Raw genomic sequence first — 26,330 nt, forward strand, 5'->3', positions numbered from 1 at the left:
ATACAATTCCTCCTTTTTTGCCCTTAGCAGTTGGATGAACATTTTACAGCAATTGCAGACTTTGTCCACCTCCCAAGTATAAAAATGAATTAATTTTTCTCAGCCCTGTTCCTGAGCTGTTAAGATCCGTTGGATTTGCATTTCATTGCTCGGTGACATCATCTAACTTATCATTCAGAAGCATGATGAAAGGGCCACCACCCAATCCCAACTTCCAGAACACTTAAAGCTGTGGTCACTGGAAAAGTATGATCTCTCTAAGGTAATATACTGACATGACTGAAGTCTTCATCTTAGGTTGTGCTATCATTCTTTGTTTGGACACCTCGTGACCGATTGAGATGGGTGTCTAAGTTCTCAATTCTGCACAGAACATGGGCTTAATGCACAATTTACCTTGAAGCCTGAGACTAAAAAAGTGTAGTCCACCGACAAGATGATTTATAATCTTTGGGAAAATTCTGCCAATCTTACCTGTGAACTGCCTTAACACAAGGATTTAGGCCATGGTATTTTACAATTTAGGTTACATGTATGCCATATAATTAGTGCTTCCGATATTTTTTGTGGTCTGACATCAGAATACAGCAGAACCTAAACTCTGGGCCTTCGCAAAAGACAGTTGATGATCCAACACTCTGCAGACTTGATCGGTTTCCAATAAACAAACTCCAATTGAATGGTTTTGCTTTTGCAACAGTACATTTTACAGTCTGAGTTCAAATATTCTACAAACCTGGTTCTGGAGTATATTCTATCCCAAACGTTTTATCAGAATCTATAAATATCCCTAAGAATCCTACCATCCATTCCACCTGCCATATTTGGCATTGCTATTGTTATTTTCCATGGAATAAGCTATCTTTTTCCTTCCAGAACCAAGTACCTTGCGTTGAAAACACAACTGAAATTCTGGCTCTTTTCCAGTTATCTTGCACCCTAACTTCGGGTTACCGGCTCCTCATTGTAGCATCAGGATGTTCCTCCAAATTGCTGTGCCTTATAAAAAACCTCTACCACTATAAGTGCTCCCGTATAGTCGTAGGTCGTAGCACGCCGCATCCCGTAGAGGGGTGCGAAGACCCCAATGATGAAGCATGACAACAAGGGTCCTTTTGGTGTGTGAGGGGTATTTTGAAGAACACTAAGTGCTCCACACCACTGTGTGAACGCTTCTCCTTTAGGGTGGATTCTTGTTGTTTATGTAAAGCTGACTAGGGAGTACGAATCCATCAGTAAAACTCTCTTTCCCTTCCTCTGTTCTTCATTATAAAAAACCTCTTCATCATCACTAGTCAGATGCCTGGCTGACCATTACCAAGCAGATTTTATGATGAGTTCCGAAAGTTGAGTTGCTACTTAGTCTCAGCAAGGAATAAGGAGCGAGTGATGGGAGTTCATTAAAATTGAGGACCCTCCCAGGGATTTGTATGAGGAAATATTGCTGTGAGAAATTGACCTTGCTCTGTAAGACTGACCAAGCTGGGGCTTCTGCATTCACTTACAGTTTTGCACAGATATTACTTGAGTCTGTTGTCAGCCTATTGTCATTTGGAGGCTTTCAGTCACAAAATGAGTAAGCTTCATTTAATGAATTACAGACAGTCCCGCACTGAAGTACATAGGGAAAATGTTGATGTTTGTTAGACATTTTTATCTTATTTAAAAATATTTCAACAGATTACCAAAACAGGTATTCCCTCCATTAGCACAATATATGGAATTCATGAATCAGGAATGAATGCCAATCAAGTTTTCTACACTGCCACCATCTCCTGGCTCAAAGGAATGTGTCTAAGAGCAACGCTCTTCCAGGTTGACTGAAAATTTGAATTATTAGAATTAGTCTCTGGTGATTTTAGAGTTAGGATTATGTTAATCACAGCTGTCCAGAAGACACCTCACTAGTGGCATGCAACAAATATATGAAAAATGAAAACTATTTTCTTCCTAGGCAAAATTGGCATTCTGCCTGACTTCACAAAAGTAAATCACCTCATTTTCTCTCATCAGTTCTCCCCAGTCCAGGTGATAGAAGCGCGTACGGCTTCATCTCTTTGAAGCCCAGTGCAAAAGATCTCCAATGCCAAAGTAAAAAAAAACTTTTAAATGAAGTACATGCATTTCTCCCAGAGTAAAATTTCACAGCAAGGTTACGAATTCTGGAGATTTTACTTGTTGAACATAAAGATATCAGTTTTTGAGTTACATGCAAAAATCAAATTTTCAGTCTTGTAAAAACATTTTCAGTTACAAACTGTGCTCTATTCCAAGTAAGATATTCTTTATGAACACTGAAATGTTGTTGAATTTAATTCTTAAAATTTGAATTTCATTCTTAAAACGACCCAATTGAGTTTTTAAAGTCATTTCCTAATGCTCTCTATACAGTTCACTGGTAAACCACCGAAAAACATAATTAAAAAAATAGATCAGACAAGCAGATTTCATTCACCATCATCCATCTTCACAGAAAAGCATGTCACTGCAGTCCCCATCATCCATCTGCACAGGAAGTGACATTGTTTCATTTTCCAGTAACCGTCTCTAGAGCAAGTGATAGTACCGATTTCCTACCAAACTCTTCTTTAAAAGAAGAAGCCAAACATGTGGACTTCTTTGCCTATCATCTATTTCATTAGGAAGTGACTTCACCGCAGTTCCTATCATCCATGTGCACAGAAATGGGCATCACTGCATTTCTACAGGAAGTGACCTTGATTCCTGTCTTCTCCTTACTCCAATGAACTCTCTAGTATTACCCACAGCCAGGGCTTTAGTATATAAGTGAGGACACAGATAAGGGATTTAGATTTTTAGTTTTTTTTTAGAGTCAGGTAGGGCCTTAGGCCAGAATCTCTGCTCCAAGGTAATCTGCAAGCTAAGATATAATCAAGCGCCTCACTCAGCACTCCACACTACCCATCTGCACAATCAAACCCAAACCCAGATCACACAATCATATATCATCCTCACAAAAAAACAACTCAAGTCCCTACACATCTGATTAACCACCCAACCGAAGCTCCATCTTATGCTCAGCAATACAGGCTCTACAATACTCTATCTCCAGACATTGCAGACCTCATCACATACCAGAATCTTGATGAACTCTTTATCACAGAAACATTTCTCACTACCTCATCCATATACATCATTCATGTCCTTTTCAAAGGCTACATGATCCAGCATGTGGACCATGCTTCTAAGAAGGGGAGAGGGCTCAAAGTCATCCAGATCTGCACCATAGGCAAAAAAGCAATACTCATTCTATGTAGCTCCTCAAATGCCACTTCCCTCTCGTCGCTACCGCATCTGCTACCTCCCACCACTTTTTTACAGGCATCCTGGTTAGAACAATGACTTCATAGGCTAATTTGTATTACTATTCACCAACTGATCCATGCAACACACCCACACTACCATCCTTGGTGGCTTGAATCTCTCACAAAATTAAAGCATGAAAAGAAATAACACCTTCATCAACACACTCAATGTGGTACAGAATGTCACCCAATCTACACACTCCAAAGTCCACAAGCAGGACCATGTCTTCTAGAGATAACCAACCGTTCAATGCAAGCCTCCTGCACCCCTAGACTCATGCCATGCCATCTCCATGACTGACATCAACACCCTTTTAAATACATTCAATGAATTTTATTAAAACAATGTGAAAGCACACACTCCAACTAAAAAACAAAATTGTAAGATGAACCTAGATAATCCAAATACCTCACATACAATAAACACTTCATATGCAGACAGGAAAAAAAAGGAAATGAAAACAGAACTACTGATGACAACATACTGCTGGAGTCCCTGCATGCAACGGGCAGACAACTCATCGCATCAGCCAAAGCCAAGTCCTAAACCAAGCTGCATTAACAAAGCTGCCAATATGATCACTCTTCAAAATTATCAAGCACTGCGTTTACCCCCACTTGTCCCTCGTTTGCCACTCTCTATAGGCAAGTGCAAGCTCATCGACCACTTCAATTAAGAAAATATGCAGAAGATATGACAGTAAATTAATATCACCAAACCTCTTTCTCCTCTAACACTAACGCCTTTGCAATGTATCCCTCAATGATCATAATTCAAACCTTGGTCTCTAAAAGACGTTCATTAAATTCAATGAATTATTTTATTTTGTTAAACCTATAGCAGCCTATTGCTCTGTATTGTCCATATCAGTCTTATTTGTGTTGTACTCAAAAAAGTGTTTTTGGATTAAAAATCTCTTGTGACCAATTACATTTTTTATGGCACAAATCATATTATTTACTCTCTAATGGTTATTGGTATTGTGTTAGGAAGGAATGGGCCTTTTTTCTTTTCTTTTGTGTTGTGCATGTATTTAGGATTCTTTTGGGTCCCCCACGAGTTAGGCTTACTAATGTTTCTATAACCAGTATGTATTCTTAACAATGCCTATAGCCTCATTCACTTCCTGTAGTTTTGAAAAGGTTTTACTGGAAATGTCTATCACTTGTTCTCCTATCAAACTGACTCAAATTCATTCCTATGCACATCCTCCAGATTGCAGAAGACCCTGCTCAGCTGCAGAGCTTTCCAGGGCTCCATCTTCGACCTACACAAAGTTGAAGCTATTCACCATGAACAAGCAACAAGTAGTCCAGACGAAGGGTCTGATTTATAACTTGTAGGATGGGTTACTCTGTCACTACGGTGACAGATATCCCGTCCGCTGAAATATAAATCCCATTATATCTCATAGGATTTATATTTCGGCAGACAGGATACTCGTCACTGTTGTGATGGAGTAACCCATCCACCAAGATCTAGATCAGGCCCTAAGACATGAAACTGAATGGATTCAAACCTCAACTTTCACTTGACGTGAATTCACAGGAATTCAGTGACATCGATTTCACCCTCAAGAAACTATCAACAAAACCAAGATGACCTTTTACAAGCATGCTCTACCTAAGAAAGCAAAGCCATTCCTCACAGAAAGCTACGTCAGAGCTGCCGTTCAACCCTTTATCCCTCACATCTGGTTAGTACCAATAACCTGACTGATGCACATCAACCTAGGGTTTGCAATGACCCTCGTTAAGGTCATCCAACATTCTGCAGGGTATCTCATTATGGGCCTGAAGAAATAAGAGCACATCAGTGCCAAAATGCTAGAACCCCACAAGCTACCTTTGTTGGCCTGCACCATCTTGAATACTAGCTGCATCATCAGTCACAGTGACCAGCACACTACTGACCTAATTCACAAGCTCATCATCTTCGGTGGCTCCAGGCACACCTGCAGCCAGGAGACCATCCCACTTGAAATGAAGAGGTGCAAAAAAGAAAACAGCAAGGCAATAGCACATAGGACACGAGTGATATCCCTCAATCCATAAAGCCTGACCCAATCCTGATCCAAATTCAGAAAGAACTGAAAAACCCCCTTAAACAACACAGTATCATAATGCAGTAAAAGTCCACAGTGATTTGACGCTGTACAACAGTCTGCTACTTTTCGGCCAGGTTCACACTATACAAATATCACATACATACCTACAATTCCCACATCATTAAATGCTCCTTCATATTTTATATGTTAATAACACACTTCTACCTGATCCATCTCAAAGTACACCTTCATTCTAGATTACCTGAACATTTATGCCCATGTACACTCCAACCCATATTATCAAGGTTTAGTTATTAACAAGGACTGTTTCTGCTTCACAATAAAAATATCAATTCAGAAATTACAAACATTTCTACCTATTCTGATTCTATTGTGTTATACCCTATGTAACTACATCATCCCTGACATACTCAGCAATCAAATAACGCACAGACAGAAAATCATCTGGCACATGGTCAAAAAACTTTGCTACAATGGTGATGCCATGTTTGAGACACTAATTTCTATTCCCCCTCATAGTACATCTCACCTTCAGACATCCTAAAGTCACTGGTCAGGAGAGTATTAGCTGTCTTTAAATGCCCTCTACTATATGAATCGAAACATGTGAAATTACATATATTCATTTCAAAAGTGGGCAGCTCAACAAAATAAATATGAATGTTCTACCATGAAATAGCAGCCACCCCACCAGTCGTATCCAACATATAGGCAAAAGCACTATTTCTTTTTCTAAACAAACGTAGCTTTCATGGCCAAGATCTCCACTTCTGCCAAATATATAAAGGACATTAGTGACAGCACAACTCTTCATATACCTGAAACAGAACAATCTCCTCCACAATTTCCAATTGGGATTCCATTCTAGCAATAACTGAGATGAGCTAAGCTTAATGGAAAAGGCAGAGTCCTGTTAACTTGTCACTGGCTTCCTAACTGCCTTCAGTAATGTCAACCACAAAATACTTCTACATCATGAGAGAAGAATCCAATAGGATCACAGGCAAGTGCTGAGTTGCCTGAAAATATGTTCTTCCAAACCAACTTCTCAATTATCTTTGCACATGATTCAAGAGTTGAATGAATGACCAGGTGCATGTTTATGGCGATTTCCTTATTCTCAGTACAAATTTAAATCACCCGTGTTCTCCCAAATGGGTGAGTATTGACACCATTTATTTTTAAAGTCTCTTTGTTTTTCCTTACAAATATCGTTGACAGCGACCACCTGTGCTATTATATGCATTCCCAGGATCCACTGATTTCCTTCTAAGTGTTAGAGGAGAGTTGGCTTAAGAGGAAGTTCATTAACTGTCTAATGCACATAAAAAAATTGGACGCCTCAGATGGAGTCATGCTGCAGTTCTTCAAAGACAGAGGCACTGCTGTTGAGATTAGGAGATTATTGTCAATCCCATGCTGTCAATGACACCAAAACTAATAAAAAATTATCAACCGTTAGGAGTAACACTTAATGCCAGCCTGTCACTCCTTGCTCAGATTCAATAAATCACAAAACATGTGAACTTCTATCTGTACATTCACTGGAAAATGTTCATTGAGTCATTGTCACGACACCAAATCACTGTGGTGTTCAGAGTATTATTTACTCATAAACACAATGTGGGCCTACCCAATTTTGGGATTCAAAACCCTGAATCATATGTTATCTGTGCTGTCATTACACTGGCCTCCGATCAAATAGGCACATACCAACAAACACACCAGTCACCAACTAACACACCAAACTGCTGCTTCACTACTAACCATTTAGATGATTTAAGGCGATTACCTAAAAAAAGTTCCTCGATTTGCTCACTAAGCTGCAAGGCTCCACACAATTGGACTCCTTTCTGCTGCTCTGTGTTCTTGAAATCTGACCATGTGAAATGCCATAAGAAGCAGAAAATGCTTCTGTCCCATAAGGCACGTGGGCAGAGTCATGTGGCAGAACACCATAACTAAATATGTCAGGCAATTTTTGATTCACGGCCCTCCTACACTGCAAACATCACTGATTACCAATGATATGTGCTCCCATACAGCATATTCACCTTATAAATCATTGATAACATAAAAAATAGGGAGCATGGGGGAAATTAAGGCTAATTTAAGCCTTAGCCAGACTTTCTTCAAATTGTTTTTTGCAACTTTGTTTATTTTACGATCAGTGCATACACACTACCACGCAGCATTTCGTTAAAGGTATTAGTTCAATATTACAATCATGTGGACAATAAGGTGGTAAATGATCTGCTTCCTTGTGATAGAAAGCAACAGTAAAGTCTTAGTATTCACAATAAATTACCACTTCAGTTGCATTTAGTTGTATTTCTCCCAAAATTACTTTTTAGTTGTGCATGACACCACATATTTCCCTTTCTCAAGATGAAAAATGAGTAGTTGGGCCTCTTTCAACCATCGTACCACAGTTATCAAAAATCAATCATGCTTTGATATTTTAGCCTGACAGAAGTTCTGCTTCTGCCATTCGAGCAGTAAACCTTCGGGTACTCGTCACATGGAACTTCTTATTGAGAAGATCAGATCTACTATGCGTAATATGACATGGCAGCAGGGCTGCCATTCTATTGAACGTCGACCAAGATATGAAATAGTAAAACCAAACCTTAGTATAATAGTAAATAAAAGGGTGGGGGGGGTTAGAAAATATACCTGACATATTATGACAACCTGCATATGTCCCCAAAAAAGAAATCTAGCCCAAAGTAGTTCCCCATTCAAAATGCGATTTTATAGAAAAAAACATTCTTAATAAACTATCTTCTCAAGGAAATGTAATTTAAAATTCAAATCACTAATGGACCGGTCCATACGAGCTCACTAAGATTTGAGCAAATATTAAGCAGGTCAGATTTTATCATCATTAAAGATATTGCAAATATATATATTTTTTTAAACTTTTTTATTGATTCTAAAACAAGAAAACAAAAGAACAATACAAAACAAGGCAGTACATTAAAACGTGTCATCACGTGGTCCGTGGGGGGGGTACATAGAGGAATCAAGCAGTAGTGCAATCAATAATTGGGGGGGAGAGGGGGGGGGAAAGGAGACCAAAATACATACAAAACAACTATGTTCCTGCGGAGGAAACGTCAGGTTGGGAGGAAGACAAATCAGCATCAAATTCCGACATTGGGGGAGTACATATATCTCCACGGTATGCGTTCCATTGGGTCCACACTTTCCCCCACTTGCCTGGTTTGCCACGGGAAACATACACAGTTTTTTCTCGAAACATGCACCAATCCATGTTTTGTGTCCATCCCAGAAGTGTCGGAGGCTTCTGAGCGCCCCACAATTGGGCAATATCACGCTTGGCTACCATGTTTCCCAAGGTCGCCCAGCGGAGCTGCGCTCGATTGTAGTCATTCGGCTCCCAGACATTCAACAAGCATCTTCGCGCTTCAGGCATTAATCGCACTCCCGTGACCTCACTCATTACTTCATGCACGCGGTTCCAATAACGTATCACAGCAGGGCATTCCCAGATAATATGAAGGAACGTAGCCACCATACCGCATCCACGCCTGCACAAGCCATCCATCGAAAATCCCATACGAACCAGACGTGGGCCAGTCACATACACCCTATGCAGAATTTTCAGTTGGACGAACCGAAGACGTGCCGGGATAGCTACTTCCTTCGGGGAAGAAATAGCGGACTGCCAGTCCTCATCATCGAGTTCCAGACCATCTCCGGTCCACAACCCTCGAAGACTATCTAGTAGATCAGTCCTGGTATTGATCAACTTTTTATAAATTAGCGAGATCGTGCTATCAGGAACGTGACCATCCAGAATCCGATCCTCGAGCGGGGATGCCTCCGGCACGTCCGAGCCTAGTGGAAAAACAGACAAGACCGCATGCCGGACTTGCGCATATCTGAAGAATTCCTTATCATTCAGCCCATACTCAACTTTCAATTCCTCAAACGTCTTGACCCTGCCCTTGATCCATACGTCATCTACCCTACTGATCCCGATCATGTCCCACCGATCAAATCCCTTCGATTGCCAAAGGGAGCCCAGTTTATCCGAAGCATATAGTGGGGTAGCCCGGGTCGGCCTATCGGCCCATCCCGTGGCTGCCGTAGCTCTACGCCACACCTGCACTGCTGTTTTGGTGGGGCCTGTAAGAGTGTCACCAGCTGATTTCGCATATAGAGCCCTATTGTAGTCCCCACCGGGTAGCAACCATCTGTCCATCGCAAAAGCCGGGTTTAGTGGGGGAGTGTAGGTGCCATGGTTGATGGGCCCCAATTGAGAGGCCCAGTAATAGCGACGAATGTCCGGGAGAGCGATGCCGCCATCGTACCAAGGGAGTGTAAGCTTCGAGAGGGCGATGCGAGGACGGCCCCCCCATAACAATTGCCGCTGTAGACTCTCAATCTCACGAAAATATTCCGCTGGCACTACATCAAGCGTGTTTTGAAGCGCATAAAGGAATCGGGGGAGCGACATCATCTTAAACAACGCAGCTCGTCCCAAGGGAGAAAGGGGGAGCTTGCTCCAAGTCCCGACAGCCGCCCGAAGGCGTCTGAGAGGGGGCAGCAGATTGCGCTCATACCAAAGTGTGGGGTCCAAGGTGACAAAGATTCCCAGATATTTGAAACCATCTAGTACCACCGGAATAGGACAATCACGGTGCAGGAGGGGAGTATCACCGGAGAGAACATAAACGCAAGATTTAGACCAATTTATAACTAAGCCGGAATTTTTACGGAAAGAAGTTAAAACGTCAAAAAGGACGATTAACGACTGTCGGGGCGATGTGAGGTATAAAAGGATGTCATCTGCATACAGAGATACACGGTCTTCAAAGTCCGGAGACCATCGAATACCCTTCATGGATGGTTCCCATCGCAGCCAAGCCGCCAGTGGCTCTAAAGCAAGGGCAAACAAGAGTGGGGACAGAGGACAGCCCTGGCGCGTACCTCTACCGAGAACAAAGGAGGCCGAGACACGTCCATTCACCACTACCTGGGCTAAGGGATCAGCATAAAGCAATCGAACCCAACGGATAAAGGTGGGCCCAAACCCGAATTTGGAGCGGACCGCCCAAAGATAGGGCCATTCAATCGTGTCAAACGCCATGGTGGCGTCCAAATACGCCAAGATGGCCGACTCTCAAAATTGCAAATTTTAAAATATGTGCAAGACAAAAAATGATAGACTAAGCAATGGGAAGTAATGAGAACTAAGGTAAAAGAGAGGCATGAGGGAAAATGCCTTGGTGTGTTTTTGCTAAGATCGCCATAGGAGTACTTCTTGCAAAATAGAAAATGGATAATCATTATCTTCTTATGGTCCAATCCAACACACATCACATGCCATGGCCACTAATAAAAGAAAAACAATAAGAAATTAACTTAAATACCTTGTTGGGAAGATCTAATTGTTTAGCAATAGACAATCAATTGAGCCCTATTCTTGGAAGCAACAATGGAGGAAGTGTTGAACAGGTTCAAAAGCAGTTTGCCGGTCATCTAATTATTTCTTCCACAGGGAACTGTCACTTGTGTAAATTCATGCCAGACTCTCCAGGAAAAAGGCGGCTGCTCTGCAGAAGGAAAATGTCATGAGCAAATCAATGTGTACAGAGCCATATCCCACTATATACAGCTCAGATAGGAACTATTGCATGATAAATTAGTATACTGCTGTATCCCTATGCAATATGAGTTTCTGTGAACATTGCCATTACTCCTCGAAGCCAAGGGTGGGTGTGTTCCCTGAGTGAGGTAGCAGTCTTGACGGAAGTGTGACTACAGGGGTCTCTCTCCAACGCCATTTTGGACTCATGATTCCGTATTAAGGCTTCCAACATATTTAAGAAATCACACCAATTAGGTTCTGTGTGTTTTAATATTTACTTTATATGTATTTTGATCAGTATGCAGTGAACTTCAAGATTACAGAAGTGGTATCAGGCAATAGACATCCTTGGTCCTGAAGAAAAGCCTTGGGTTAATGCTTGAAACGTATTGACCAGTGAAATCCAGGGACATTATCCCATTGAGTGTCCGGTTTCCCTGCTTTTTAACCATATCGGATAGAGGTGCGCATAAATTGCATTTTCACCTACTAGCCAGGTATTTTTAATTCCTCCTAGAAAGAATACCCCCACTCTTATTTTTCATCTGGACTAGTCTAAACACTATCAGTGCGCACAAGTACTCATAGGTCACAGCACGCCCCGTTCCGCAGCGGAATGGGAAGAAACCAATGATGAAGCATGCCACAAAGGGGAAACCCTGGTGGGTAAGGGTTATTTAAAGACATATTTCTACCTCCCAGAACATCTGAAGGGTAAGAAATATGTTTCTAAGGACAGAGTGACTCTCTTTGGTTTTCAGTACGACATTGTGGAGGACGAGTCACTCTTTCTCCTCCACCTCCCCTTTATTGTTTTGCTCACCTCCCATAACCTGAGTGATCACCAGTGGTTTAGGCTATTTACAAACACTTCTCTCTACCCATTTGTTTAATTTAAGACACTAACTGGCTAATGGTATGACCAGACGTTGGTCTCTTGCAGTCTGTGGTTACTTGTTTTTCCACCTGATGGTTTGGGTTGAGGGCTCCCATATCGAGGAGGGTTAGTAGTGATTTGAGCCTGGCCTCTGTCTAGAGTGGCAGATTTGGTGAAAAAAACAGATGGATTGGAATTCTAACTAGAGTCATTCCTGGTGTTTTAAATTATTTGCAAGCATTTCCCCTATTATCTTTTGTGTTTTGATGTAACATCCAAAGTATCATCAGACGTGGGCCCCTTCCTCGTTGTGCCACAGGATTCAAGCTACACCTTACTTAAGAGGCCTAAACGGGCAGAAACCGGTCTGGGGTTTATTGGTTTCCCTTCTGAAGATGTTCTTGTCTGGCAGTTTGGGATGGACTATTTCCAACCAGGTGAGGGTCTATTCTGATTTTCAGAAGAAGGGCCTCCATCTAGACTGTCAAAGTCATCCCAAAAAAATTTGTTGGAATACAAATCTGAGTGATTGCTTGTGGTTCAGACTATGTGTCAGCATTCCTTCCATCACTGTGTGTTTGCGGCGTATCTCTTTATATATCTTTCAACATATCTGAAACCGACACAACAATTGTCAGGTCTGCTCTCGCTTTTGATAGGTCTGAGAGCCATATGCAAACACATCAACAAACATATTTCTTGTGAGTTATACAAGTAGTCTATGAATTAAGCATTCTCCCCGACACCACCCTCCAAGAGTAAACCTTGACTATTCAACAACTGAAGTTCCTGAAATTATAGGCTAAAGATGCAATGATTGGAAATTCAGTTAGCCTCCAGTAGTGTATGAGTTCTTTGTTTCAAAGGACAACGTAAACACTTATCTCAACTATCACTTAACTGCCGGGCATCACAAAAGACATGGGGACCTGGCCTGACAACTTTGAAGAGAAAAATACAATTTCAAACCATCATGCTGTCCTCTAGAATATATCAAACTTCTTCTACAACAAAACTAAGAGAGCTAAGTATTATTTTATTAATCCATCGTAATTAAATAAATATATATTTTATTTTGTTTTTGAGGTTGCAGTATGACTTTTACATTCGATGTTTTTACTATTACTATTCCAAGTGGAACTGCTGTATTTAATACTGCTCGGGAAAAGCATGCTTTGCTGTAACGAAGATTAGAATTTACAAATATTTGGAAGGCATTTAAACAAAGATAAAGCCAACATAATATTATGCTAATATATGGTCTAGGGAATAAAGATGAAGGAGAAGACTCGGGTACACAATGTAACTGGGGAGGGTATGCTGTGTTCATGTACACAACTGTCTTTACCACTAGTAACACTTTTTCTTCATCTTGCGCATTTGCTTTTCTTTCAGAATTATTTTAAGCATTCTTGGTTTATCTCTCTGTGGAGGATGTGTCTCATGTTTTGCTGACCAGGGTGTCCTAGATAGACTCTTAAGGCCAAATTACTATTTAGTTGGTCCCAGGACCGCCAGACCAGTTGTGGCTCGGCAGCGGCACTTCAGCCACCGCCCCACCGGTGGTCTGATCGCCCAATTACAACTTGAGCAGTCAGACTGTAATTGGATCTCCAGCTTTGTCAGGGAATGTCGTTCCATTGCAGTGGAGTGGTGGTCAGGGGCTAAGCAATATGCAGGTGGTGCTGCTGCCGCACCGCAATGCATATTGCAAGTTTCAGGAAAGCCAGCTATTTCATGGAGGGCTTTCCTCCATTAAAAAGGCTGGCAGTGCTGAAACAAAGGGGGCCCTACAGGGCCCTTTGAGCCCCCTCAGCCTGAGGATGCATGCAGGGGGCACAACAAGTACCCCCCTGTGTACATGCACCCAGGTTCCAGCACGGCATGGACTTTCGAGTCCATGCCGTGCAGGAATCCCATGTGGTATTCCCATTGCGGTGCCTCTTTCAAAGGCACCACTGTCTTTGAAAGACGTACTGCGGCAGGACCGCCACGCCTCCTGCCCGCCAAACCACAAAAATGGTAGAAATCTGGTAGGCGTCATCGACCTTTGGCAGAGCAGTGGCACCGCCACGCCATCGCACCACCAAAGTCGTAATTTGGCCCTTAGTAACTGATATAGTAACAATCAAGTGAAATAAGCAAACTGCTACGAAAGGACTTTCTTAAGTGATGAGTGCAAGCTGATAAAATACTGTGTAGGCTACACAGGAAAATGAAAAAAGATCTGGTTCTATTCAACATTCAAAAGCACTTGTCCCTTTGAGTTTTAAGAAATTAGGATTTTACAGAGCACAGTTAGCCAGCCTGTAACTTCCTGTAACCAAGCTTCCAAACTGATCAGATCCTTTGTCATAAGATTGAATCTATCACACTTTGATGCTAATTCCGTGATTATGCAAAGTTCTCATTGGAGAGGTCACAATTTATTCAGCCTTATGGCCTACATAAGCAAAGAAACACATATTTTTCTACTTGCATGACATTTTCACTTAGGGTAGTTTAACAATAAGCTGATGTGCACATGTTTTGGAGATATAGGAAGTACTACACCTATCAAAAATGTATACACTGCCTTGAAGAATGTTACCACCTCGAGGGAGTGAGTAAACTCAGGGACACACGATGTACCCTTCAGTTTGCCCAAAAAAACTATCAAAGACTTGCTTATAAATCTATTCTCTCATGATAAGCCCCATTTGCGCTCCTATGTGGAAAAGTCCTGGTTGGTGCTGTACTCTCTAAATAAGAGGTTCAGATGCTGTAAGAGGGCCAGCTCAAGGTTTCAAAATAAACGCGTTTTGTGTTCTTGCTTATTTTATTTTAATAACCTTAGGATTGCTAACTAGTAGTCCGTTGCCACACACATTTCTCTTCATTCCCAACACTGGGAAACATCTAGACCACGATGCACCTTCTCACTGCATATTTTGTAGTTATTCCACAGCAGCGTCCATATCCACCAGAAGACACTCATATTAAGCAAATATCTAATGTGTATATTTTTATGGCATTTCCATTAAAAACGTAGCCTATCCATTTATATTCCTAAAAATTAAGTTTTTAAATAATTTGGGGAAAGCCTATCAGATCATCAAGCACTGCTCTTTTCAGTTAAGTGGCAAGAGGCACAAAGTTGGTCAGCACATGATGGCATGAGAAAGCTGAGGCAGTTTCAAAGCCTGCTGTGGGAAACCTCTATGTAAGAACAGTTTTTGTCAGGTTATTAGTCCAAGAACACATTTGATATTTAGATATTCGAGAAACAGCAGTCATGCCAAATAGTAACAGTGATACTCGAGAACATTTGCATAGCACTTCTTTCAACCACCTAGTGCTAGCCAAGACATGATTTATTTGCTTTTTCTTCCTTGAATCGGTCTGCCCATTGACAGTTAAGCTTTGTAAACTTGTGCAGTTCAAGACTCACACAATTTCTGCTGCAAAATCTATTATTTCCTATTAGAACATGATATTTTTATTTAGCGAAAGAGTAGCTCGATGAATCAGCTTGTGAGATGAGTGAATGAAAGTACAGGTATATCACCCTGTGGTTGCAAAAAAATAATATTAGTGAGCCCAACCTGTGCCAAAAAGGACAAAGCTGAGAAGAGTCCAAGTGAAAGCAAGGCGTGCATCGACGAACCATTACCTTGCATTGGTAATCCAACATTTTGTAACCCTAACATTTCAAAGCCAAAGTTGTTTTGTAAATGGTATAAGTGTGTTTTGTCCACATTGCCGTCCAAGCCACGCCCGAGGGCGTGGCTTGGACGGCAATGTGGACGGTCGTCTGAGTCCGTCGGCTCCGCAACCCTGAGGACAAACAACCCCGCCAAATGAGCCAAACGAGCCAAACCCAACCTCAAAGCACAGGAACAGGTGGGGGAAGACCCGGGCAACAAGGAAACAGAACGAGCAAGAGAGGGGAACAGCCACAACACAGAGATATCAGCCCATTCCGTCCACCACTGGGCAGCAGAAACAGGGAGATAAGATGGCACCCTGAGACATTGGAAACCCGCAGGAACGGCGCTGAACAGAGAGTGAACTAAGGGGCATCACACCTCTCGGGCTCCGCTGCCTGGTGTTTGAAGGCAGTGACCGGAACCAAAAAGCGCACCAAGCGACAAGTCATCCAAAAACCCAGGCAAAGGAGGTGTTGAAGCGGACTACCCTGGTGAGCGGCACAGTTTTCACAGCGAGCAGAGCAAGTGGCAGGTAGCGACAGAGGGGCCCGCTCAACTGCAAGTCTACCGAGAGGGAGACCCGCCGACCGAGTAAGGGTGGACCGGAAGGGTGGACCGGAAGTTGCTGCAGGGAAGAACGCCATTACCGGAAGTCTTCACCGACCCAGGCAGGAAGTGACGGACCGGACGGGCCGGAAGCGGAAGGACGGCGCAACCGGAAGCACCACCGGCCGAGAAGTAAGCAACGAAGCCAGCTGGGCGATTCTGAGCCCCCCCGATCCAGACGAGATACAGGAGGTAAACTGCTGGGAAGAGACGGGGGAGGAGCTCTGGCCCCGCGAGGCACACCGTGCACAGACACCGCAGGCAACAGCGCGACGGGGGGAGGCCAACCCGACCGCGTAAGGCGTTGTGTAACCACAGCCAGCCAGCCACCGGGACAAACACCGAGAGACACTGCGAGCCTGTACTAGACCCGGTCTCACGGAGGTCAAAGCCACACAAGAAGGCGCCTGACAGCGCTGGCCCGGTAGCCTCCGAGCAGGAGAGGGGCGCGCCTAAGTGGTGGAAGTGTAGGGAGATACAATTAGGGAAGCAAAGAGACCATTCGACCATCTCTGTCCGCAAGGTGCACAGCGCACGCTAAACAAACCTGCGCAGCCCACGAAACTCCCCCCACCGCCGCCACAGAGAGCCGTAGTCCTATCAGCAAGAAGAGCGGAGAGCGAATCAACCCCAAAGAGCCGCGGAAATACGCTAATACGCTAAGCGCCGCAAAAGCAAGGGGGAGAAGCGGAACGAAGGGGCAAAAGGACCAGCAGAAGGCACAGACCACAAGTAAGCGGCGCAGGGGCGAGGGGAGCGACAGGGGTGTGGCACGCCAGCAGACCAGGCAAGCAGGAGCCCCTAAGCAAGAGACTATACAGAGGCACGCCGACAGGCAGCCTAACATGCCAACCAATGCTCACTAAGACCGCCACCATAATCGCCAACATAATCACGCCAGCAATAGCCCGTCGAAAGTAGGACGCAAGCCACAGAACGCCGCAGAGCAAAGAGCAGGTGGCCGAGCAGCCGCGAACGAGACTAAGCACACGCTGGCAGGGCCAAAGGCAAAGACCAGAACGAGGCACATCAGAGAGCCCAGCAGATATAAAATTCAAGGCACTCACACACCGGCGGCAAAAGCTACAAACCTACCAAAGGTGGTCCAAGCAGAGGGGCGGCTAGACAACATTCTATCCAGAAGGGGCATTGGGTCAATGGCAGGCAACGAAGGGAAGACGGTGGGCGACCAGAAAAAGCCCAAAATAGACAACCAAGCATCCCCACTAAAAAACAGAGGCGAAACAGTCACCCTTGAAACCATCCTAAGGAAAATAAACGAAGGCAATGAGGTGGCGAAGGAGACGAAACTCAAAGTGGAGAACATGCAGCTCGAGCTGGCGGCCATAAGAGCAGACCTCCACAACACAAACACAAGAATGGAGGCAGCAGAGAGCCGAATAGGCTCAGTGGAGGACGACACATGTGAAAACACTAAGGCCATAGCGGAGCTGCAGAAAGCCACTAAAAACATACAAAAACAGCTAGCGGAGAAGGACGATAGGGCAAGAAGAGGCAACGTAAGGATCCTGGGCGTACCAGAAGGGGCAGAAGATAAGGCGGGCTCGTGTGCGGCCATGCTAGAGGAGATGATCCCCCTGCTCACAGGCATCACTTTTGAGAGAGGTTTCAAAGTGCAAAAAGCCTACAGAGTGCCAGCAGGAAAACCAACGACAGGCAAGGGGCCAAGGGCAATAATATGCAACCCGCTCAGATTATGCCAAACAGACGCCATCTTCGCCTTTGCCAGGAAAAATCAAAACCTTACGTGGGAAGGGAGCAAGATCGTGCTGACCCAGGACTACTCAAAGCCAACTGTAGAGTTAAGAAAAGGATTTCTGGCCCTCAGAGATGCCCTGCGTAAAAGAGGCGCCACCTTCAGCTTCGTTGCACCCGCCCGGTTTAAAGTAACAGACAAATGGAAAACAATGTTTTTCGAGTGTCCAGGGGACCTAAGGAACTACTTGCAAGGACCGCCAGTAGAAGAGATGGAGCAAACCAAGAACCCCGGAGCAGCGAAAAGAAGTGCCTCACCTGACGTGAACGGCCATCTGGAGTAAGATACATTACGGACCAAAACTACAAGACAGCATATATACCTCACCAGGCTCAGGACAGACAAAACTGAACCAGACCCAAGCAGACACAACAAGGCACACCAGGTCTGTTCACCACCACACGAACAAGCCGCTTGGCGACGCCACAGAGACAGATGCAGACTGTGTTTTGTTATGTTTTCTTTTTTTATTCTCAACTACCTCAAAGGCTACACCAATGGAAGAACAAACTCTACCTCAGGGATGATGCGGGGCAGAGGAACTTTGTCGTCGCACACCCAATCAGCAAGTATTGGAGGGCGGGGGGAGGGAAGGGAGGGTGGGGAGGGGGCTGGGGGGCGGGGGGGTGCGGGGAGCATGTACATGGTCTACTTACTATCACTTTCTCTTTTTCCACTACTTTTCTCTCTATATACTCACATCTTGGAGCAGCAAATGCGTACGCAGGCGTAGAGACACAGATCCACACACACCACGGACACAAGAAGCGCACAGAGAAGGGACACATAAGCCGCGAAATACAGAGACGCACAAACGACACACAACAACCAGAGTAGCAACCAGAGCAGCATCACGGCTGACATTAAGATAGTGTCCCTAAACGTCAAGGGTCTTAACAGCCCAGTGAAAAGGAGGAAGGTACTCGAACACCTTAGGAAACAAAAAAGTGACATATATGTGCTCCAAGAAACGAGACTGGAAGCAGCAGACATTAGGCGCATAAGTGCAAACTGGATAGGGGAGGTAGTGGGATCACCTGCGCAGAACAAGAAGAACGGGGTGGTAACAATCATCAGCAGAAACTCCAACATAGCAGTGGTAGACTCACAGGCAGACACCCAAGGAAGAACACTTGTGACCACACTTAGAAGAGTGGGAGAGACATTCCACGTAGCAAACATATACGGTCCCAACTGCGAGGACAAACCATTCTGGGAAGGGGTAGGAGCACAACTACACACCCTACCGCTTGACGACCTACTGATCGTTGCAGGAGATATGAACCAAGTTCTTGATCCATCGATCAACAAACACCCACACAGACCCAGCCAGTCAACAAACAATCCCAACATCCTAAAGAATCTATGCTCCAAATTAAGACTGAAAGACCCATGGCGCCTAAGCAACCCGGATGCCAGAGAATACACATTCTATTCCAACCCACACAACTCATACAGCCGGATAGACTATATCCTAATGTCAGAAACACACACCCACCTCATAGACCACACGGAGATAGGCCCCAGATCAGTATCAGATCACTCGCACATAAGCCTAACCCTATCAGGCAAGCACAACGAAAAGCCAACCCGCAGATGGCGATTCGATGACAGTCTACTCCAACACGCCTCAGCGAAGGCTGAGATAGAGGAGGCAATAAAGGAATACCTGCTAATAAACAACACATCAGAGACAAACAGGGAAGTACTATGGGACGCCCTAAAAGCCACCATCAGGGGTACTGTAATGACCATTAAGGGCAGGATGAACAGAGGAAGGAACAAGAGAATTGAAGATCTAGAGAAAGAGATTAAAGAGCTGGAGAACAGCCACATAGCCAGAATGGAAGATAGCAACACACTCACGAACCTCACCAGACGGAAGTACGAACTTAACAGAATACTGAGTGAGAGAGCAGGGACCTGGATTAATAAATACAAGTCTATCAACCTCTGTACTGCAAACAAAGCGGGCAAAAACCTAGCGTCCTACCTAAAGGGGAAACAGAAACAGCACACGATAGAGGCAATCAAAGATAGACACAGCAAGTCCCAGACTGCAAACAAGGACATCCTGGAGGTCTTCAGAGCCTTCTATGAGGGACTGTACACCAAAGACGACACACTCAAGGAGGATGGGGGAAAGGAGCTGCTAGGAAGCATAACCACACCTACACTATCAGACCGAGAATGCGACATCTTAGAGCAGCCCATAACGGAGGATGAGATAGAGAAAGCCACGGCAAACCTCAAAGACAATAAGGCACCAGGGCCGGATGGCTTCACAGCTGCCTTCTACAAGCAGTACATGCTCACTCTAAAACAGACACTGAAACAAGTATTCACGGAATGTGTCCAGACTGGACGCATGACACCCTCAATGGCTGAAGCAAACATAATTGTTATACCTAAAGAAGGGAAGGACACAAATGAGGCGAAGAATTTTAGACCGATCTCCCTAATAAATGTAGACGGCAAGATCTACGCAAAGATACTAGCCAATAGACTCAATGCGTACCTACCCAAACTGATACACAACTCTCAGGTGGGCTACATCAAAAACCGTATGTCCCATGACAACACGAGACTACTATGCCACATAATCAACCACTCCTCCCGAAGCAGCAACGCAGCTGTCATGATAGCCCTAGACGCTGAGAAAGCTTTCGACAGGGTTTCATGGCCCTTTTTAGACCAATGCATGGGGAAATTCGGGTTAGGGCCAAACTACAGAGGGATGGTGATGGCTCTATACAACAACCCCAAAGCGCGGGTGGTGGTCAACGGAGGCACATCAGACATACTACACCTAGGCAGGGGAACAAGACAAGGCTGCCCACTCTCACCAGCCCTCTTCCTATTAGCCATAGAACCGCTCCTCACAATGATAAGAACAAACAAAGACATAGCGGGGATACCAATAGGAGGAGAAACATTCAAGCTAGCGGCATACGCCGATGACGTACTAATAGTCACAGAAGATCCAGAAAGATCAATCAAGGCACTGACTGACACTATCGAAAAATACGTGCAGGTATCAGGGTACAAACTCAATACAGACAAATCAGAGTGCAAACCTTTAAACATCCACACGACAAGAACAGTACTAGGAACGTCTGGACTAACCTGGAAACAGAAGCCCATAAAATACTTAGGCATCCTCTTTGAGAGAGACCTAAGAACGACACTAGAACATAATGAACAAGCAACAATCCAGAAAATCAAGGATAAAGTAGAAGGGTGGTCTCCCAGATTCACAACATGGTGGGGAAGGGTAGAAGAGATAAAAATGATGCTCACACCGATGGTCAACTACATGCTAACCATGCTCCCACTTACCAACACAGAAGACTTCCACAAGAGACTGAACAAAATACTGAACAACTTCTTATGGAGAGGGAAAAAACCCAGAATAAGCCTGCACAAGCTTAGACTCTCAAAAGACCAGGGTGGGCTAAACATAACTAATTTCAAACAATTCCAGGTAGCCTGCATAGCCAGACAGGGGCTACACTGGCTAGACCCAAGACAGGAATACACCCCAGCATGGCTCACACTCGAGCGAGGACTACTAAAAGGCATGAACCCCATCGCCCTGCTCACCGCCACCCAACACCCAGCAGCCAAGGACAACCCAGTCCTCAAGAACACGAAAATAGCTCTCCTAAGTGTTGACAAACTCCTGACAACAAGCATCAAGGGAGGCCAATTAGAATCCATCTGGTATAACCCTAAGTTAAGATACAGGGATAGGGTTCTAGACATGCACGAATGGTACAAACATGACATCTCCACTGCCCATGACCTTCAAATGCAAGGCGAGTACACAACATTTGACACCCTCAAGGAAGCCCACAATCTACAAAGCATAGAGCTCTACAACTTCCTGAAAATCAAAGTGGCAATCAGGAAGGCGAACCTTAACAACCGGACACCATCACTCATACAACTGGCAGCCAGTCTCAACACACTAGGACACCAAGTAGCACACCTCTACAAAACACTCCGCCCCAAAAAGACCAAACTCAATGATAAGCTTACAGATTTCTGGGGGGGCACAGCAGGAAAGGAACTTAGCGAGACCGAGAAAGCGGAACTATGGAGATCAACTTCTAGGAAAAAAATAACTGCAACGCTAAACCAGACCAAATACTGGCTAGTACACAAGGCGTACTGGACACCAGCCCGCCTGGCCTCCTTAGGGATCCGAGAGAGTGATGCATGCTGGAACTGTGACAGAGAGAAAGGGGACCTAGAACACCTGCTTCTCAGCTGCCCTAAGATCAGGGGATTCTGGGACAGAATTGGGACACTTATCAAAGAGATCACAGGAGTAGCCATACACATAGATTTCCCAAGTCTAGTCCTAGGTTTTACATCCCCGGCCATCACAACAAAAGAGGAACGTGACCTCATTGACCTACTGCTGACGGCTGCAGTCAAAATAGTCCTAAGTAACTGGAAGGACACCTCAAAGGCTGCGCCCCAGGCATGGCTAAACTGGGTCACGTTCCTAAGGGGGGCAGACAACATCACAGCGAAACACACGCCGAAAACTCATAGGCAGTCGAACATGTGGGAACCCCTTGACCTCTACCTATCCTCGCAGAAACCCCCATAGGCACGACTCTCGACCACCGCAGAGGGTCGCACCCTGCGGATCCACGCGCCAACAAAAGGAAACTAATACGCAAGGCTCCTCCACTCTTTCATTCTCGACTTCTATCCTCCGTTATCCTCTCTTTCGTCCGGGACGTGGGTCAAGGACACCAACCGAGCTTCGCGGAGGGGGCGGCAGAAGATGATGACAAGCTGGACTTGGAAACTGGACTTTGAAACTGACATTCGAACAAAGCCACGGAACGACGGTGGCCAACACCCCCCCCCCCTTCCTACCCCCCCCCCCCCGGCGTCTTTCTCTTTTTCTTTCTTTTGCCTTTTTCTCCTCCCTTTTTCCTCCACTCATGTATATTCCGTGCTCCGTGTAAATATATATTTTTTACACAATAAAAAATTACAGAAATAAAAAAAAATAAATAAATAAATAAAAAAAAAAAAAGTGTGTTTTTGTTGCAAGTCGGGTAATCTTTCTTTGAGTAGGACTGCATCCGTTTAAAATCAACTTTTCTGTAGTACTTTGTGGAAAATCGATTCAGCTAGCATAAAACATACATAATAATAGTTCCAAGGCATGCAATGAGGATCACAAGTGACCCTTGAAGCATTATTTATTTGAATTCAGGCCAGCCCACTCAGACGGTGCCAGCATACATCACAGCGGCAGAAGCTGAAGAGACTTTCTTCACCGGGGAACGTTTGTACATAGTGGCCCACATGCATCATTGAGACATTTTGCACTTCTTAATTTGCGAAAAATAAGGAATCGCAAATTAAGAATTGCAAATTGCTATGCATCATTATTTTCGGTATTCATTTGTGATTCGGTAAAAATCGCAATATTTACCGAATCCCAAATAAATACCGAATTCTTAAGTTAATTTTCGCAATTCCCATTGATTCCTATGGGCCAAAAGGCCCATAGGAGTCAATGGGAAGGCATTAGCAAATTGTGAGTGGCACTTTGAAAATTTCATGGGTGCAGGGGGCGGTCCAAAGGACCCCCCCATGCACCTCTGAAATGTATTTTTCGCATCATGTTTCACACACACATGTCCTAAGGACATGTGTGTGTGAAACATGAATGTTGAAAAAAAAACATTTTCAGCATTTTAAACACTTTTTCCAAATTTACCGAGTGGTTCAATCACTCGGTAAATTTGACACCCTAATTGCGATTTTGCACTTTTAAAAGTAATTATGCATTGCTTTTAAGAAATCGCACATCTGCGACTTCTTAAAAGCAATCGCAATTTTAGAACCCGCAAAAATGTTACGAATTCTAAAATTGCTTCATGCATCCCAAAAAGCACTTTTGGAATCGCAAACGGCCGATTTTAAGGAATCGCACCGTTTGCGACTCCAAAAATGCTTGATGCATGTGGGCCAGTGTGTTTCACATGTTGCACCATAGCATTCCACTGCAAAGATGATGCATGGACAATGCACATTCCTCAGCACTACTTCCCTGTCCCTTAAAATTGAGAGCAGCACCAACGCCTCACTCATCCCTCATTAACCTGCCCAGCTTAAAGCAGCCCCGTAAACCACTCCAGACTCCTCCCCGGGGTGGAAGGGGCAGGGTAGTAAAAAAAAAAAAAAAAGTTGCCTATGTAGGCAGTCAGTTTTATGCTGTTTTATGTTTAGTGTCAAACATATATAATGAATTGAAAGAGAGAAGCTATTGTTTATGCACAATTTGTATGTAAAACAATTTAAAGCAACATATTTATTTTACGATAACCTGCCATTTTGAGCTTTGTTAGCAGCCATGCAGCACGCGTAACCTGTGTAACAAAGACCCTATGCTGTAATCCCTGGCTCTCTAACCGTGTTTTTCTATGAGCGTCTTCATTATGGCAGCCACTTTACAACAACAGAATCATTGATTGGCTGTCAAGACCCATTTAATCAATGTACTTACGTTTTTTTAAAAAACTGGTTTAGCATGTTTATTAAACAGTGATTAAAAATCTATATCTTTCACACCCTGCTGGAACATTCAACCTGGATCCCGCCGTCAAAAGAGGGCAAACGTTTGGACACGTCCGATAGGTATGGAAGCAGGAGGAAATACTTAAAAATCAGCCATAGGTTTACACTTCGAAGGTCTCCTCGAGCTAGGACACTATGGCCAAGGACTTAAGTAGAATTAAGAACTGTCCTGAAAACTGCTGATTTAGGAATCGTTTCATCACTGAAAAATAAGCTTCCTGGTAAAGCCAGTCAGGTAAGAAATACAGGTGCCTAAATAAGTTCTGAAATGCACTACCTTGAAAAAGTACCTTTTGAGTCAAATTATGAGGGAGGAAGCGCGGGGAGAGCCTCCGTTAATTTTGAAGTATAGCACGTTCACTGTCCTGACAAAAGTAAACAGGTCAACAATTATGTGAAGACATTTTGCGTCACGAATATAACTTCTATCTTATGTTGGCAGCCGCAGCCAAAAGCAGAACTAATTGAAAACCAATCAATTGCAGACAGTATGGACTCTAGTCTCCGTCTTCTGCTGGCTCCAGGTCAATAGGTCGTGCTGAGTTAATTAAGTGAAGGCACGAGCATCTAAATGTGTGCGGTACAGGGCAGATAATGACGTCTTGGGACAGTACCTGATGAGTGGCCTGCTCCTGCAACTTCTGGGATAGCTCCAGGTCCTTCTGTAGCCTCTCGACTTTAGATTCGCACAGCCTCAGCTCGGACTTTAGGCGACACTCTTCAGTCCGGAGCTGGTAAATGATGTGCTCCTGGGACTGGAGCTGGAAAACAACATTCAGCCAACAAATGATCACAGAGGATGCAACTGAAGTCTAGTAATCCCTATGTATTTTTACATTAGCGAGCAAAGGAACAGATACAATATATATATGTATATATATATATATATATATATATATATAGATAGAGAGAGAAAGAGAGAAATCTGTGTGTATATATACATATATATACATATATATATATATATATATATATATACACACACACAAACACACACACACACACACTCACACAAACGAGTTGCATATAACTAATGTACCATTAGGCAAAATTGGAGTACAAACAAATGCATGCAGCGGAGACCTACGCTTACACGTATAGGATTTTAATAATAGTTTTTAACATAACTTGAGCGATTGCCTTTACCTCAGCAAGAAGTCCATCTTGTTTCTGTGGCCGAGGAAGTGCTTCCTTCTGCCGCCTCTGGAGCTCATCTTTCTTGCTCTGAAGCTGCAGGTTTACACACAAAGACAAACCACAATGTCAACCAATTGGACCTCACTTAAGGACCCGCCGAGATCGATGTGAGAAGCAAGGGATGAGGCAGGACCCCATCTCTGAAGTGCGTTGCTCAAACTGCTCTTTCATTAAAGGATGCTCTTTCTTATTGATTTTGGCTTAAGTAATGAGAAAGCTTATCCAAAAATCTTTAGCATTTGGGCTGAAGTTAAGAAAATCAATGCAGCCATTTCCCATTTGAACTGAATATGTGAGTTTTATGTATGAGACACAAGACAAAGACAAAATCGGATAAATCGATAGCGGTGTCAATAGAACACGCAGCTGACAAATAGTATTTTTAAGCAATTAAAGTGAGCTGTATACATAGGTAGGCTAATCAATTACCATGCTATGCTATTAACAGATTCTTCTAATTTGTACAGCATTACAGAAGTGCCGGCTAGGGAATGAGAAAGTACTTGCTCTCCGTCACTTTCTTTTTCCCTGAAGGTTCAAAGTGGACCAGGTAACAT

General features: G+C 43.9%; 1 protein-coding gene across 1 annotated transcript in view; it reads right to left on the reverse strand.

The window, feature by feature from the left end:
- The window catches only part of LOC144828023 (uncharacterized), a 1,462,897-nt gene that overhangs the window by 1,314,929 nt on the left and 121,638 nt on the right, over positions 1-26,330 (reverse strand). Inside the window, exons 2-3 of the mRNA XM_078686162.1 lie at positions 25,723-25,806; positions 25,191-25,337 (exon numbers count right to left, since the gene is read on the reverse strand). Of these exons, the coding sequence (XP_078542288.1) occupies positions 25,191-25,337; positions 25,723-25,806 (231 nt within the window). The remainder of the gene's footprint in view (positions 1-25,190; positions 25,338-25,722; positions 25,807-26,330) is intronic.

Source organism: Lissotriton helveticus, chromosome 4_1 (assembly GCF_964261635.1).
Source record: "Lissotriton helveticus chromosome 4_1, aLisHel1.1, whole genome shotgun sequence".
Taxonomy (NCBI): domain Eukaryota; kingdom Metazoa; phylum Chordata; class Amphibia; order Caudata; family Salamandridae; genus Lissotriton; species Lissotriton helveticus.